This window comes from Gambusia affinis, linkage group LG14 (assembly GCF_019740435.1).
Source record: "Gambusia affinis linkage group LG14, SWU_Gaff_1.0, whole genome shotgun sequence".
NCBI lineage: Eukaryota > Metazoa > Chordata > Actinopteri > Cyprinodontiformes > Poeciliidae > Gambusia > Gambusia affinis.
In genome coordinates this window covers 92359-108596 of record NC_057881.1, presented here as the reverse complement: position 1 = coordinate 108596, position 16238 = coordinate 92359, and the positions used below count along the sequence as shown (strand labels likewise).

General features: G+C 44.9%; 2 protein-coding genes and 1 long non-coding RNA gene across 4 annotated transcripts; 1 reads left to right on the top strand and 2 right to left on the bottom strand.

Annotated features, from left to right (window-relative positions):
* The first annotated feature begins 101 nt into the window (after positions 1-101).
* LOC122843599 lies at positions 102-2976 on the top strand. The gene is made up of 3 exons (XR_006372738.1): positions 102-169; positions 263-366; positions 2846-2976. It is a non-coding gene; the product is annotated as an uncharacterized LOC122843599 (long non-coding RNA).
* Positions 2055-13004, bottom strand: LOC122843585 (sal-like protein 3). 2 transcript variants are annotated; one of them, XM_044138437.1, is made up of 4 exons: positions 12246-13004; positions 4388-7063; positions 3969-4309; positions 2055-3166 (listed from the first exon to the last, which is right to left on the bottom strand). In XM_044138437.1, exons 1-4 carry the CDS (start codon positions 12331-12333, stop codon positions 2810-2812), a joined length of 3462 nt encoding a protein of 1153 aa, XP_043994372.1. In that variant the 5' UTR covers positions 12334-13004; the 3' UTR covers positions 2055-2809. The 2 variants fall into 2 exon arrangements, with proteins under 2 accessions (XP_043994372.1, XP_043994373.1); XM_044138438.1 differs by having other exon boundaries at positions 2056-3166; positions 4388-7060.
* A 1387-nt stretch (positions 13005-14391) lies between these two features.
* On the bottom strand, positions 14392-15796 carry LOC122843423 (collagen alpha-1(XVII) chain-like). The gene is made up of 2 exons (XM_044138140.1): positions 15602-15796; positions 14392-15511 (listed from the first exon to the last, which is right to left on the bottom strand). Exons 1-2 carry the CDS (start codon positions 15610-15612, stop codon positions 14944-14946), a joined length of 579 nt encoding a protein of 192 aa, XP_043994075.1. The 5' UTR covers positions 15613-15796; the 3' UTR covers positions 14392-14943.
* Between the last annotated feature and the right edge of the window lie 442 nt (positions 15797-16238).

Sequence of the window (16238 nt, the reverse complement as noted above, 5' to 3'; positions counted from 1 at the left end):
AACAGATCAGACCCACTCGCTCATACACACTTATGCCTGGATAGCTTGTTTTTATATTTTGGAGACAAATTTCAGTAAATAATTAAGACAGAAAAGCAAAACCTACCCACGTGATCTACGGGACGAGCAGGACGGAGTTTCCCAGGTTCAGGTGGGGCGTTCAGAGGAGGTGAAGTGACAATGTTTGCTTAGTTTCTACTATTTTTGACTGACGTTTGGACTAGATTTAACTGTTTAACATCCAACTGTTTATCTCTCACAGTCGGGGTCGGTCAATGGAGAAGCGATGTGGTGACCCGTTGTCACTTGTAAAACTTGTAAAAGCGCAGGCGGATCGCGCACAGGATAAAAACTTCTTAAAACTACGTGAGGATTAAAAATCTTCTTATTCGTTTTTCTAGCTTCACACTGCATGGTCACATTTAGCATTTAGCTAACCCTAACCCATAAAATTCAAATAATAGGTTAACATGGACATGTGGTTCTCACACTCACTAGTCCTCTGCCTCCTTCTTGTCTCAGGGTGCTGGATTTGGGGTGGAACCCTCCATGCATTGTTAGTAGTTTCCGGGTCTTAACATCTGTGGCCTGTATCTCCTCCTTTGGCCAGCTAATTATTCCTGCAGGGTATCTGATTACTGGTAGGGCATAGCTGTTTATTAGGATCTTGTTCTTGCCATTGAGCTGGCTTCTCAGGATTTGTCTTATTTGTTGGAGGTATTTGGTTGTGGCTCTTTCATCTTGTGATCTCATCAAGGTTGCCATTTGCTTGTGATATTCCCAGGTATTTGTAACCTTCCTCTATGTCTGCTATATATATATATATATATATATATATATATATATATATATATATATATATATATATATATATATATATATATATATATATATATATATATATATATATATATATATATATATATATATATATATATATATATATATATATATATATATATATATATATATATATATGCACAGTGCATACAGCCATACAGCTGCAGGCGCTACTGAGTGGAGCAGAAATGCCAGAGGTCTGATGCTGTAACCAGCAGCTGTGAAGATGTTGGCAACATAACAAACTGGTTCCTGAACTGATTCTTTAACTGTGTTAATATTTCTTGCCAACTGCCTTCTTAAATTCACACCACCACAGTGTCTCAGCTGATTTGAGGTGTTTGGGCTAAGTTGATATTTGGTTTTCCTCCAAGTATTTTGCCATGTCATTACTATTGTCTCATTTATAACCAACACAAGTTTCTGGTTTTATATTAATAATATAAAATTGCTGTCAATCGTTAATAGTATAAAAGCATCTGGCTCACACATAACCAAGCCAGGAAATAGGAACTCTAAAAATTTGATATGAAAAGTCAAAACCAGTTTTTGCCTTTTATTTTTGCTAAATAAAAGGCATTAGATACTTTGTGGAGAGAATATTATTTGCCTGAGTTACTCGTTTGTTCTTGCTGTGGTTTCTGGACTGCAGCACTTCAATCCCAGCTCAGCAGAATTATAGGAGGACGGAACCAGTTTGTTTACTTGTTTATGAATTGTTCCCAAAATTGGAGCCCAGAAGGGAAAACAGCAAATATAGTGCAAATGTGAGTGGTAACATAACCAAACTATATTTTCCTTTGTATGATTCCAGCTAGGACTGGTTTGTTCACAAGAATACTAAATACAGATTTACATTTAAAATTCAAAACATTTGAAAGGTCATCATCAAAGGACACATTTCAACTTTTGAGATTTTCATCCTGTGAGACGTTCAGTGTTCCTTTGGACTCCAGGGCAGCAGCATTGCTCCCGTATGCCTTGGGCTGGCTCTGCTCCTGTTTAGCCTTTTAACTCTTGCTGAAGCAGTGACAGCATTGCTCAGTCCTTCACAGCAACACACTCACACAACCTAACTGTCCTGTTTCTGGAAGCTGAAGTACCCAGAGAGAACTCATGCATGCACATGGAGAACCTGCAGACTGCATGCCAATAGACGGGACGGGATTCGAACCCGGAACCTTTTTGCTGCAGTACGTGTGACTGTGTCACGGTTCAAACCATCTGGAGCTCAAATCTGCCGGAAGGGGATGAGAGAGTCTGTCTGCTCTCTGATTGGTCGGAAACCAGGAAGGAGATTTATGATTGGATGAAGAAACTGGTTAAATCCAGAAGGTCCTGAATGTTCCACCGGGTCAAACTAGTGAAGGACCAGAATGATAACTGGGTCAGGAAAAGTCCAACTTACTGTGACCCGGTTAGATGCTGAAGGGTGGTTCTGGTCCAAACAGAACTGGGATTATCACCCTGACATCACAATCAAGCATATTTTATAAACTGCTGAGTCTTTTCTGCACTTGATTTTTCTGTACCAGAACAATTAAAGTGATGTTGAGCTTCATCATCACTTGTTAAACAATAATATCGCTCTGTAATTGTAACTTTTGCCTGTTTTTCTGCTCAGCTCTTGTGTAAATGAAATGATTTCAAACAGTGGGAAACGAAAAGGGTTTCAGTTTCTTACAGTGAGCAACAGAAATGGACAGATGCAGTGTTAATGTTTTTATTCAGTTCATACTCAGAGACCATCTCATCATTTTAAAGCGGACAACAGATGTGTTTGAATGCACCGTGTGCTTTATACCAGCCAGCTGAGCAGCAGTGTGCAGTTCTGAAGGGATTCTCAGGAACAACCTGAATGTCTTCCCTCCGCTGCACGACTGAAACCAAGTCTTTTAAAGATGATGGACAAACGTTTTAATGTTTAGAATAATTTGCATCAGAGTTTTTTTCAGCACTCAGTTGATTTTTAATTGATTCCAATTTCTTTGCCGTCGTCAATCAGCATGGAAAAATGCCGGTTGCTTCCCAGGTCGATTCCGGTCCCATTGAGTCCAGCAATTGGGCCGGCGCCAGCGATGCTCAGAGGGTGGAGCTGAGCGACGCGTCGATTCTGGATCACAGAGATCTCATTGCTCTTCATGGCCAGGCTGCTGGTGATCGCCGTGGAGTAACGGTTCCAGAACCCCGAGTCCACGGCCCGGTTCGCCAGGTCCTTCTGCAGCACCAGGGCCTCTCCGCCCAGCAGCGCCAGCGGGTTCTCAAGCGACAGCCGGCGGCCCCTCCGGGCCGGGCCACCGCTCCACATGTGGGTCCCCATGTGGACCTGAGGAGGACGGAGGGTCAGTGAACGCATCGTCCAGAGAACTGCAAATGCTGCTCATGCAACCATCTGGATCCAATAAATGTGTAGACTTGATAAGAAGAAATCTATTTCAAACAACTTTTCTATTCTTTATCATTTTGGATGTGTTTTTATGTATCTACACTTTTAATATATTTGGGTAAAAATCTTTGGATTTAATTTTTATGATGTTTCAAATCTTTCTGTTTATGTTTTTAGCCTTTTCTCTGAACCAGTGAGCTATAGATCAGATCTGATTGGTTCAGAGCAAAAGTAAGGACAGAAGAAACGAAATAGAAAAACAGTCAAATTTGGAAACAAAGGAAAGAAGATGAACAAAACTAAGGAAAATAAGTCTGGTGTAGATTGATATTTAACAACAATTTATATTGGAAAATGCAAATTTAAAAAAAATGTAAAACAGGTTTTCCTGGAAAACTTAGTAAACTAACAGAAGGTGAGAGTCACAGTAATGATGTTGCTGCACATTATATGGTGTTTTCACACCCAATGCGTTTTGTGCGTCTGGTTGAGATTAAAATTAAACCAGAGGTGCTTTGAGGGCGTATTGAGGGAGCTTTGAAGCGTTTGGAGCATTTGACACATCGAGGGTGTCCAACGTCTCCAACAAATAGGCTGCGCCGGCAATGGAAAACAATGGCTGGAGTGATGTTGATGCATCTGACGCGCTTTGAATATAAAGCAGATGCACGAAATGCGTTTGATGTGAACGCACCAATAGAGTTTTAACAGAGTTAGCTAAGTTTCGGACAGGACGGCATACCTTCAGGTTGCCTTTCGTGGTGAATGCTCTCCCGCAGACAGAGCAGACGAACGGTTTCTCTCCAGTGTGCGTGCGCTCGTGGATCTGCAGGGCGCTGGCCGATGAGAAGTTTTTCCCACAGGCATTGCAGTTGTGCTGCTTGGGCGTTCGCCGGGGAAGACCGAGCAGAGAGGTGGCCGGGGGGCTGCTGGCGGCCGGGTAAGACGCAGAGATGTTCAGGGTGAACGGAGGCAGGTCTTGGGCATCCATCATGCCATTCAGTTGAGTCTGGCCGCTCACTTCAGCTTTAATGAAACCGGAGGACGAGCCGTGGATCAGGCTAGAGACGCTCTGATCTGTAGCTGAAAGCACAGAGCAAACAGTGAGAAGATGCAGCGTTTTCAGGATGTTGACATCAAGACATGTGACTTTAGTTTTACCTCTTTCTCGGCTCAGCTGGAAGCACAAGCTGTACTGACTCTCGTCCTTCAGCCTGGCTTTGCTTGGATCTGGTGCTGATGTTGGAGACTGCTCTCTTTTCACCGGAGCAGCCAGAAGCTCCTCCTGCTTGCTAGTGTCAGCAGTCTGGAGGAGACTGACTGCCAGGCCTTCAGAGACACTTTGAGGAAGAGATGTTGGTGCATGTGGAGAACAGGAGGATTCAGATGCATGGGGGCTGTTTTCTATGTTTTTCTCTGATGAAGCACCATCAGCACTTAGCAGGCTGCTGACTCCATCTAAAAGTGTTTTTTCTGTGAAGCAGTGGTTCAGACTCACTGAGGTGTCAATCATCCTCGTTTGGCTGTTCAGGGCTACTGCACCTAACAGTACAGACTCAGACTTTAGAGGAGATCTGTAGTCAATGATGAAGGGTTTAGGTGGATTAATATCCTCCTCCATGTTTTCTACCTCCTCTTCCTCATTGTCCATGAAGAAGTCATCAGTGAATTTATTGTCGTTACTACTGAGACTTTCGTAGCTGTCCACGTCCTGGAGTCTCTCCATTGCAACCGTGTTGGGTATTTGGCCAACCATGTGCAGACGGATGTGCTGCTGCAAAGCCACTGCATTGGTGAACTTCTTCTCACAGATTGGGCATGAGTGCTGGACCTGAACCGGAGGGGTTTCTCTGTGGACAGTCACATGGGTCTTCAGGTTCCCTTTGGTGGTGAAAGCTCGGCTGCATACTTTGCACTTGAAGGGCCTCTCGCCGGTGTGGACTCGGTAGTGCATCCTGAGTGCGCTCTGACAGCTGAGGAAGCGGTGGCACAAAATGCACTGGTTGGGTTTGCTGATCTTTTTGTCGATGTTCTCCACCAGTTGCTGAAGCTTCGAGGTTTCTGAAGTTTGCAGAGAATCCGTGAGGTGTAACACAGGCGGAGAGCTGGAAGCAAAAGATGCTGAGGGATTGAGTTCTGGTGGGGTGGCCTGGCTGGGTGTCTCACCAACTGGATCAGCTCTTGGTGACTGAGTGTGGGTTTGAGGCAGCTGGACCTCATCTGTTTTCAGTATTTTGGAGGCATCAGTTTCTGGAACAGGAGAGAAACCAGCCTTGATGCCTTGCTGGTTTGGTGGATCAGATACATATTCATCAGGTGCTCCATGGTAAGGAGATTTAACTAATGCTGGTCCATTTACTGGGTCAGTAGAGCCTCCAACTCTGGGGATAGTGGAGGAAAGTGGGAGAGCTATAGTGGCAGGAAGAGTTGCTACCAATGGCTTGCTGTCCAACCATGAGGAGACAAGTTTTTCTGGAGTGACAGACATACCGTAGGGAATCCCAGAGCTGGTTGGGATGTTGTCCAGATACTCTGGCACAGGGAAGGGGTTCATCTGGACATGAGGATACTTATCTTTGTGCCTCTGGAAATGCACCTTTAGGTTCCCCTTGGTGGAGAAGCGGTTGCCACAGATGTTACATTTGAAGGGCCGCTCCCCTGTATGGGAGCGCAGATGGATTTGCAGCGCACTGTCACTGCCAAACACTTTGGCACAGAACCGACATTTATGCTTGAAGAACGGTTCCTCTGGGCTGGGCTTTGCTTCAAACAGAGGCAGGTTGGGAAGTTTGCCTTTCCGCTGCTTGATGAGAGCTGCCAGGGGGTCAAGCGCGTTGGCTGTGGCTGCAATGCTGGCCAGGGAGTTGGGGAAGATGACGCCACTGGGAGGGCTCGGAGGTAGAAACGGCAGGCTGGAGGAAGAGCTGAGGAGGCCGGCCTGTGGCAGACAGGCGGAGGAGCTACTGATGCTGCTGGAGTCACTGCAGGGAGGAAGCGGCATGCTGCTGCAGATGGGAGGGGGGGAACTTTCAGGGAATGAGGACATCAGGGCAGACTTTCCACAGAAAGAGTGTGACGGGAGACTTTGTGGCTTTTCAAGCACAGCGGGTAAAGACACAGCAGCCTGTCCATTAATGGAGGAGGGCATAGTTCCTGACAGAGGCAGGACAGGAGGGATGACTCCTAGGTTGGAGTCCAGAACCACGGGCCTGGAAGCAGGGTTTAATGCTCCTTGTGTTGGCTGGCGCTTCATGACAGCGACCTGGCTGCAGATCTGCTCAATGAGCTGCAGCTGATGGACCTGTTGCTGCTGCAGAGCCAGCAGGTGCTCCAGGATTACAGGGATGGCTGCTGAAGTGGCCTTCTCGGCCAGACCGCTACTCTTCATCCCCTGGGAGAACTGGGCCACCGCCACCCTGGTGCTGTGGAGGATCTCCAGCGTGACGTTGGTCCCCGGCATCCTGCCAGCTGCAGATGCTTGAGAGGAGTCTGGAGGAGGGGGGCTGGGTGCTTCCAGCTCTAGATCTTCATCCCAATCCCTCCTTTCTTCTAAGTGGTCCAGACTGTCGTCGTCATTGGCAAGTTCGAAGGCAGCATCTATGGACTCTGCCACCGAGGAGCTGCTGGACGCTATGCTGGGAAGTGGGGACGCCTCGCCTGGAGGCTCCTCAGGAAGATTGTCCTTCACCACCAGCACCATTGGCTCCTCTGTGCAGACTCCCTGATGCCTGATCAGTTCAGTCCAGGTGAAGAACTGAGCACAACACCTGGCACAGATGTGCGTCTCCTCACTGCTTCTGGTTCCTGCTCCAACCTCCACAGTTAGGCCGACAGCTACTGGGAGGAAACACAGGAGTCAGGGAGGAAAAACTCATCATTCATTACCATCTCTTCACCTTTTCATTTTTATCTTTCAGGTCTGTCCATACTGAGGCTCCTAACCCAGCACTGTTTAAGTTACTGAGGTTTGAGGTCAGTTTGAGATAGACACCTGAAGAGGTGAGGAATATCAGCTGGTCTGGATTCTTTCACATTACAGGAGATTTCTGGAGTCAGAAAACCCAATCAGATCCACCTCTACATTTGGGCCTAACTACACAGAACCTGGAGATTGAAGCCTCAGTGCTTCACCTTTCCTTCTTTATCTGTCATGTTGGCTGAACAACATCTTTAACTTGCACTTTAATATAATCTAACTTTCCATCATTACCTGCTAAATTATCATGGATAAAAATTAACCCTAACATATTTATATCCACATATCTCTATGATGTTTATGAGCGTAGACAAAAAGATTCTGAAACCCTCAATGTTACCATGTAAACTGGAAATATGTACTAGAACTTAATGGGAACCAGCCTTAATGCAAGGATAAATATGTTAGGATAATTGATGGTTGGATGAATTAAAATCCCTACATAATCCACATTTTTAGCTGCTCTGATGCGAATTGTCAGCTGTGTGTCCTTTTTGCTGGATGACCGCATGCAGTCACTTTTTGTAGTTTATATTCTATCCCATTCTTTGGGAAATCCTTCAGGCTCCTTCAGATTAGATGGTTTTCTTCCATGAACCCTGGTCTTTGGTGTAATTCACAGATTTTCAATATAAGATTCAGGTCAGGGCTTTGGGTAGGCCAGTCAGTAACATTCACCTTGGTTTTCTGCAGACACCTCTTCACCAGGATTGATGGATGATTTGGGTCATTGTCATTCAAAACATCCACCATGTTTTGGATGGTTGCCATGTTGGATGGTTGGTATGTTGGATAGTTGTTATGTTGGGTGGTGGCCATGTTGGATGGTTGCCATGTTGGATGGTTGTCATGGTGGATTGTTGCCATGTTGGATGGTTGTCATGTTGGATGAGTGCTATGTTGCACGTTGTATGGTTGAAATATTGGATGTTTTCCAATATTTCTAGTGCATGAGCACTAGAAAAATAAAATTTTTTCTAGTGCTCATGCAAATTCTAATTTGGACCACAAACTCAAAGTGCTCTGCTGGATAGTTGTTATGTTGGATGGTTGCCATGTTGGATGGTTGCCATGTTGGATGGTTGTCATGTTGGATTGTTGCCATGTTGAATGGTTGCCATGTTGGATAGTTGTTATGTTGGATTGTTGCCATGTTGGATGGTTGTCATGTTGGATTGTTGCCATGTTGGATGGTTGTCATGTTGGATGGTTGCCATGTTGGATGGTTGGTATGTTGGATGGTTGCCATGTTGGATGGTGGCCATGTTGGATTGTTGCCATGTTGGATGGTTGCCATGTTGGATAGTTGTTATGTTGGATGGTTGCCATGTTGGATAGTTGTTATGTTGGATGGTTGCCATGTTGGATGGTTGCCATGTTGGATAGTTGTTATGTTGGATGGTTGCCATGTTGGATAGTTGTTATGTTGGATGGTTGCCATGTTGGATGGTTGTCATGTTGGATTGTTGCCATGTTGGATGGTTGCCATGTTGGATAGTTGTTATGTTGGATGGTTGCCATGTTGGATGGTTGTCATGTTGGATGGTTGCCATGTTGGATGGTTGCCATGTTGGATGTTGGATTTGCCTCTGATTTGGAGGCACTGATCGCCATCCCAGCTGCTTCACACTCGGCTGCGAACCGCTCCAGTGAGAGCTGCAGATCACGACCTGATGAAGCCAAAAGAACCACATCATCCGCAAAAAACAGAGATTTGATCCTTAGACCACCAAAACGGATCCCCTCAACACCTTGGCTGGTCCAGAGATTCTGTCCATAAAAGTAATGAACAGAATCGGTGACAAAGGGCAGCCCTGGCGGAGTCCAACTCTCACCGGAAACGAGCCCGACTTACTGCCGGCAATGTGGACCAGACTCTGACACCGGTCGTACAGGGACCTGACAGCCCGTATCAAGGAGCCCGGTACCCCATACTCCTGGAGAACCCCCCACAGGGCTCCCCGAGGGACACGGTTGAACGCCTTCTCCAAGTCCATAAAACACATGTAGACTGGTTGGGCGAACTCCCAGAACCCTCCAGGACCTGCTGAGGGTGTAGAGCTGGTCCAGTGTTCCAGAACCAGAACCAGAACCAGAACCACGCTGCTCTGAGGATTTTCTATTGTGTAAATATGTAAGACAACCCTTGGTTTGACCTTGATTGATTATAATCTGTGAGCTTTACCAAGCGAAGGAACTTGCTTTGGCTAAATGAAATGTCAGTTCTTATTTTTGACTGTCGTATTTTTTGACTTTTGTTGAAGAATTTTACAAAATAAAAAACTAAGATGTCTGGAAAAGCTGCACTGAAAAAACATTTATCTGTTTAATGGCACCTGAGAAATATTTGAAAATGATTTTTAAATTTCACAGAGGAACTAATAATGTTGAGCTCAACTGTATTTTCAGATTGTTGCAATGATCTCAGGGGTTCTGACTCATTTCAGAGACATAAATTAGTACTTTCTGGTAATTTACTGTAGATGTTCCAGTTTATCATCAAAATGCTTCAAGCTGCAAATGACCAGGAAACAAGAAATATGAAAACATTTTCTGGAGTACATGATCTTATTTTTCTACATTCATTAACTTATTTTCCTTCTTATTAAAGAGAAAAAGAAGTTCTGCATATTTTACAGTTGATCTTACTGTCATGTATGTTAAGTTATGATTTTACTCAATTTGTCTGAGTTGCACAGAATAGAAATATTTTCAAACTTCACATCCATCATGCAAAACTCCTGATTCACATTTATTTCTTCCAAGAAGTGAAAACCTTCCTGTTTTAAAATGTTCCAGACATTTGAAGCTGCTTCGTTCTCCATCCTTCAGGCAGAAAAGTCTCTTTAGCTGCAAGTTTGTTGCCTCAGATCAACAGCTGGTGACGGATCCTTATAGAGTGGAAACAGGTTTATTTTCAGACATGTATTATATTTTCATTCATATCACAGATATCATCTTCCCCAAACTGCTTGTTTTAAACTTTTCATAATCCAAATCCAACATGAGCTGCTGCAGCTGTGAAGAGTTCATAATAACAGCCTAGAAATGAAAACAAAAGTTTTTAAGCCACTCCTGTTAATTATCAACGCCATAAATCAATGGATTTAGCCGACATGCCTGCATTCAGACACATAATCAAATGTCAAGCTTTGCATTGATTTTCTGTGCATTTACATAACTCAGTGAGCAGTTTGGACAAATGTTGGGATGATGTCAATAAAGCTGCAGATTTAAGTCTTTGTACTGGTCCAAAACAACGCGCTGCCTGCTTTTCAGAACCTGGACTGTTTGACAGTCATTTCTTTCATTCCCAGCGTTCCGGTTCTGCACCTTGATCGGATCTGAGTCTGCAAATGTTTGACTTCTTTAGACACCAGAAGGCCATCAACTGAAAATGAAAGAGGAAAAACTCCAAACGAAGCCTGCAGCTCCGTTCTCCTGTCCTTTCAATTTCAGCATCTTTATCTCATTTTGTCAAATATTCCTGCAGCTGATTTTTGATGATTTATGCCAAGATTTCATAATTTTGGTGTTGCATCTGTTCAGGTGTTGCTCCATTAGGAAACACACAACAGAGCAGATGGGAGGATGAGCTGAAGATTATTGCTTCATGTTCTGAAACTTCAGAAATGGTTTAGAAAAATGAGGACAAACTCTGAGAGACATGCAGTTTTGTGTTCTGTGTCTTAAACACACATTAGTTTAAAGTGATTTAATCTAAGTGTGTTGCTGTAAAATGTAACAGTTAGTTGCTCCATTTAGTCAGATCAGCACAGACTGAGTTTAAAATGAAGAAGTAGTACAAAGTGACAGCTTTCAGCTGTTTCCGCAGCAGAGCCGAGCTGCAGCGCTAAACTCATCCGAGGGAAATAATCAGAGCTCTGGAGTCTCCAGGTGGGTGGTCCCAACACTTTTATCGTTTCAGCTCCACATTTTCTCTCCAAGATTTGGGATTTATTTTCAGCGAAAACAAAGAAAAGATCAGGTTGGATTTTAGCCTTTAAGTCTGTTTCCAAATATAACAGGAATTTATTTCAGGGCAGCAAACACATTTAGGGCTTCTTCTTCTTCTTCTTCTTTTTCCTTTTGGGTTGGGGTTGGGGTTAGGCTCCAGGATGTCCGAGAGCCGGACGTACTGCAGCTGCAGCACGGCGTGGGCCCCGGGCTCCAGAGGGCCACGTTTCACACACACTAACTGTGTTTTGATCCGGACACGGACCGCTCATCACTCCCAGGGAGAGGCGGACAAAGGTCAAGTCAGCAGGCCGAAGAGAGGCCTTCCTCTTCCTCCTCCCAGAAATTAAAATGTTAGATATGATTCTGAAAAAACCCTCAAAAATCTGGGGTTATGATCAATAAATGACAAAATGTCAACTCCAGGCCTTTGAGTAAATGAATCATTATAAAACTGAACAAGGAATAAAAATGATTCTGTAATTACTAGAAATGAAGCCTAAAACGTTTACTGAAATTTAAACACTTTGTTTAATTTAGCAAATTAATTAAATGATTTGATAAAAATAATGCAATTTAATCAGATTTTTATGAATTTGTACTCCAAAGTTTAAAATATGATCCAGCCTCACTGAAACAGCTCCACATTAAAAAAATGTTAGTCATTTAATCATTTGTAAATAGTGAGGTGATTATTAGCAAATTAATCTGTTTGTTGATGTAAATAAACAACAGTAACCATAGACACATTTTAATTTCATTTTGCTTGAGAGAATCGTTAATTATTCAACTGAGGAACTGAAATCAGTTTTCAGAAATAAAACCTTTTTCTTTCTTTATGTTTTTTTAAATTAGACAAACATTTTTAAATTGAAAAGAAAGAAAATTTAAACCAATGACAAAGAACTAAATGTAACATTAATTGCCTTGGTAAAAATGTTGCTGTTGGAAAAAGCAATGAGTTTATCAGTTAATCGAAGAAAAACTTTTTAAAGTCAAAAAATAATGGATTATTTTCTTATTCTGACACTTTTTGCAGTGGAAACATTTCGCATGAACGCCTGACCTCCTGCCCCGGACTCTTACCCCTCCTGCAGCGCGCCGCGCCCCGGCTCTCCTCTTCCTCCTCCTCGGAGCGGAGCTGCTGCGGCTTGGCTTGCTTTCTGCGGGACATGCTGCGCGCTTCGCCGCCTCCCGCCGGAGCATGGGGCGCAGACTGGGCGCCTTCAGGGCCAGCGGGGTCGGTGAAATAGGCTGCGCGCTCGGCGGCCGCTGAGCAGATTGCGCATGTCAGGGTAATTATGATGGAGGGGGGATCATGCTGGCTGCGGCTGCAGCTGCCCTCCGGTGGGTGATTGGCTGCGGTCCATGCAGCTCACGGCAGATATTGAAATGAGGGTTTGATCATAATTAGTTCACTTCCTGTCCGGTGCACGGCGGGTTTTACGCACAGCTCCGCGGGGCGCCGAACCGGGTCACTCCGAGCTGGACCCGAACTCCTCAGCAGGTCAAACCTTTGTCCTGCTTCTGGCTCCTACTGAACTCCAGCCGGATCTTCTTCTCCGGACCGCTGGGTCCGGACGGTTGGGTCGGATCTCAGAACAATTCCCATCTGAAGCAGGCCGGAGTCTCCTGAAACCAAACAGGAGCTGCTGACTTGATCAGATTTCACCGGCTGGGTGAAGAGGCGCTCAGTCCGCTGCTGGATCCCATCCCAGACTGCAGCCCGGGGGGAGTGAGGCTCCGGCGGGCCGCGCTGCCCCCGCCTCCAGGCCGTCATTAGCTCTTCGGAGGCCGGCTGCGATAGGCTGCTGCAGCCGCTGCTTCACTTCACACCAACTCCCACCATCTGCCCCCCTAAAGCCTGAATGCGGCCCCTCATTTGCACAACTAAGTGGGATAACAATAATAATAATAATGTCCAATCAGCAACTTTTAAACCAGGCTAATTAATTTAGCAATGAATGATAGAACTAGAGAGAACCCGCTGATCCACAAGGAGAACATGCAGACAGAACTGGTCGGGATTCAAACCACAGACCTTCTTGCTGCAAGGCAGCAGCGATACCAACAGCACCACTGCACAGATCTGTAATCGTTCAGTGATTTCTAAACTACCAGCAATTAAAAGTCTCTCAGAGAAGGACTGTAGAACTAGGTGGTGTAGAACTAGGTGGTGTAGAACCGGGTGGTGTCTCCATCCTCCTAGTTCTAGTCAGAACTCCAGCAGCAGCGTTCTGGACCGTTGGGTTGTCAATCAGACCTGTGAAGACACTGCTGCAGGACCCAAACGCCTGGATGAGTTTCTCTGGTCTGAGACTTTAGTCTCTGGTTCTGGAAAAGTTCTGCAGCTGCTAGAAGGCCCACTGTGGAACCGGCTTTATGTGGCTCTGGAAGCTCAGGTCAGAGGTCATCGATACTCCCAGGTTTCACACTTCTGGTTTCAATCCACAAAAGAACGAAGGACGTTGCCTCTATGCTGGGGGGTGAATGAGTCATAGGCATATTTATGTTAAAATCATTTTTCTCCATTTAGTCCGAGAAAGTTTGAATGTGTTCAAAAACCTGAATCTTGTTCCTGTTCAGATGGGATGAAAAGATGAATAATTAAGGAGCAAAGGTTGTCAGACATGATAATTCATCTTCATTTGTATGTCATTGCTCTCATCACTGAATCAATATGAACACAGTGTCTGCTGATGCTTCAGCGCTGGGATCCCGTTTCACTGGCTTTGTTCCCAAACTTGTAATTTTGTTGCATTAAAAGATGCAGGACAGAATCAGCTGCTGATAATTGCCGTTTCTGCGCCGCAGCCTGGCATCGATTGCATGTCTGCTGCTCCCTGCTGTGAGGAGATAAGGAGGTCATCTCTCCTGCTGGATTATCGTTTCTTCTGACCGATCCGGTTCCTGCAGACTTATGATGAATAGCCGGAGCGTCCAGAGCTTATCTGGAAACTCAACCCTCCTTGATTCGTTATCGATTCTTTGTAAGGCGTCGCCCTGCACAATCAAACCCTAACTTCTTGTCCATGATCTCTTCCATATCCTTCGCTGACTCCTGCAGCAACTCTTGATTCACAAGACCGATTGTTGGAGGAAATGAATCTGATTGGTCGAGTGATGGTGATCAGCAGAGTTTTGATTGGCTCAGTTTAGATCATGTTGATAAACTTCTTCTTCTTTGTAAGACATTTTCCAAGTAGATTGACGCTCCAACAATACAAAAATAAGTCTGGAGACACGAGAAGTTTTATTTTCAGGAGAAGGATTAAAATAACGACTGAATTATGTTAATCAGGGGCAATGAAAAGATTTGATGATGAGTTCAGTGATCATCAAACTCTGCAGAGGCTGGAAGACTTTATGCAAAAACTCAGTTAAATCCTCAGAACGAAGATTTTAACGCCCAAAATAAAATCTATGTTTCTATTTGAAATCATTCATTCTGTACCCAGAACTTGGAAACAGGTTCTGGACGTCGCATTGGCCAAAGGTTTCTCAGACCCATTTCGAAGGAAATTAATTTCCTTACATTACTTTGCAGAAGATGAAACCATAATCTTAACAAATCAAATAAACTAAACATGTGATTCACTTCATTGCATGAAAATTGATACTTTGAATATTCTGCATTTTTTCATTCAGCTTTGAAGAAACTCCTCCAGTTTAGTGACGCAGCACTTTATGTGAAAACTTGTTGAGTTTGTGAGACATTAATTATGCTCCACATATTTGTTCATGTTGTCATGAAACAGTTTTGTGAAGATGAGGATTCAAGAAGTCAGTCCAGGGGGTCAAACTCCAGATCTGGAGGCCCAATGTCCTGGAGGCCTGCGGTCCTGGAGGTTCTGGAGGTCCTGGAGGTCCTGGAGGCCCGTGTCCTGGAGGCCTGGAGGTCCTGGAGGTCCGGTGTCCTGGAGGCCTGCGGTCCTGGAGGTCCTGCAGGTCCTGGAGGTCCTGGAGGCCCAATGTCCTGGAGGCCTGGAGGTCCGGGGTCCTGGAGGTCCTGGAGATCCTGGAGGTCCGGGGTCCTGGAGGTCCTGGAGATCCTGGAGGTCCGGGGTCCTGGAGGTCCTGGTGTCCTGGAGGCCCAATGTCCTGGTGTCCTGGAGGTCCTGGAGGTCCTGGTGTCCTGGAGGTCCTGGAGGTCCGGGAGGCCCAATGTCCTGGTGTCCTGGGGTCCTGGGGTCCTGGAGGTCCTGGAGGTCCTGGAGGTCCTGGAGGTCCTGGAGGTCCTGGAGGTCCTGGAGGTCCTGGAGGTCCTGGAGGTCCTGGAGGTCCTGGAGGTCCTGGAGGTCCTGGAGGTCCTGGAGGTCCTGCAGTGTTTAGATGAGCTTCTGCTGCAGCAGCTGAACAGAATAATCAGGTCATTAAGGTTCTGGAGAACCGACCCACACCAGGATGAGGTGATGGAACCGTTTGGTTCCAGGGTTTTTTACCTGTGGCTCATCTAAAACCTGCAGGCAGCGACTGGAGTTTGACTCTTGTGGGTCAAACCCAGGATGAAGTGGAGAAATGTGTTTAATGAAAGAGAAAGCACAGGTGAGACAAACAGGAAGTGAGGTCGGCACACGATGCAGGACCAAGTAGGATCCAGCAGGGAACAAGAGACAGGTGGGACCAATCAGGGACTCGACAAGAACACTAATAATCTCACATCGTTGCACATGTTCATGTAAAAATCAGCATTTAAGCCTGAGGATTTTTGTTTTTCACATTAAAACAAGGAAACCCAAAATTATTCCCACAGATTTTATGATGACAATAAAGTTTATCATCATTGTAATTATTTAGACTTTCAATGATTCTGTCACCAATAATTTTGCTTCTGAAACAGATTCCTCTCAAAAGAAAATAGAAAAGTCAGATCAGCTTACAAAGAAAAATCAGAGTTTTTAGTAACATTTTGTTAAAAATAGTGTATAGAAATGATTTCTGCTTTTAACATTTCAACAGCTTTAATGGTTTGAGACTGCAGGTCTCCTGGCCATCACCCTAATCTGTAGCTCTGCAGAAGTTCTGGAGTCCAGATTCTGACTGCCACAACCAGGCATAAGTCTGAATTTATTAATTCAT

Coding starts and splice junctions, on each gene's coding strand:
- LOC122843585 (XM_044138437.1), bottom strand. CDS start 12,333: ATGTCCCGCAGAAAGCAAGCCAAGCCGCAGCAGCTCCGCTCCGAGGAG. Junction 7,064..12,245: donor CGCGGCGCGCTGCAGGAGGG/GTAAGAGTCCGG, acceptor GTTTCCTCCCAG/TAGCTGTCGGCCTAACTGTG. Junction 3,167..3,968: donor CCACGAAAGGCAACCTGAAG/GTATGCCGTCCT, acceptor CGTCCTCCTCAG/GTCCACATGGGGACCCACAT.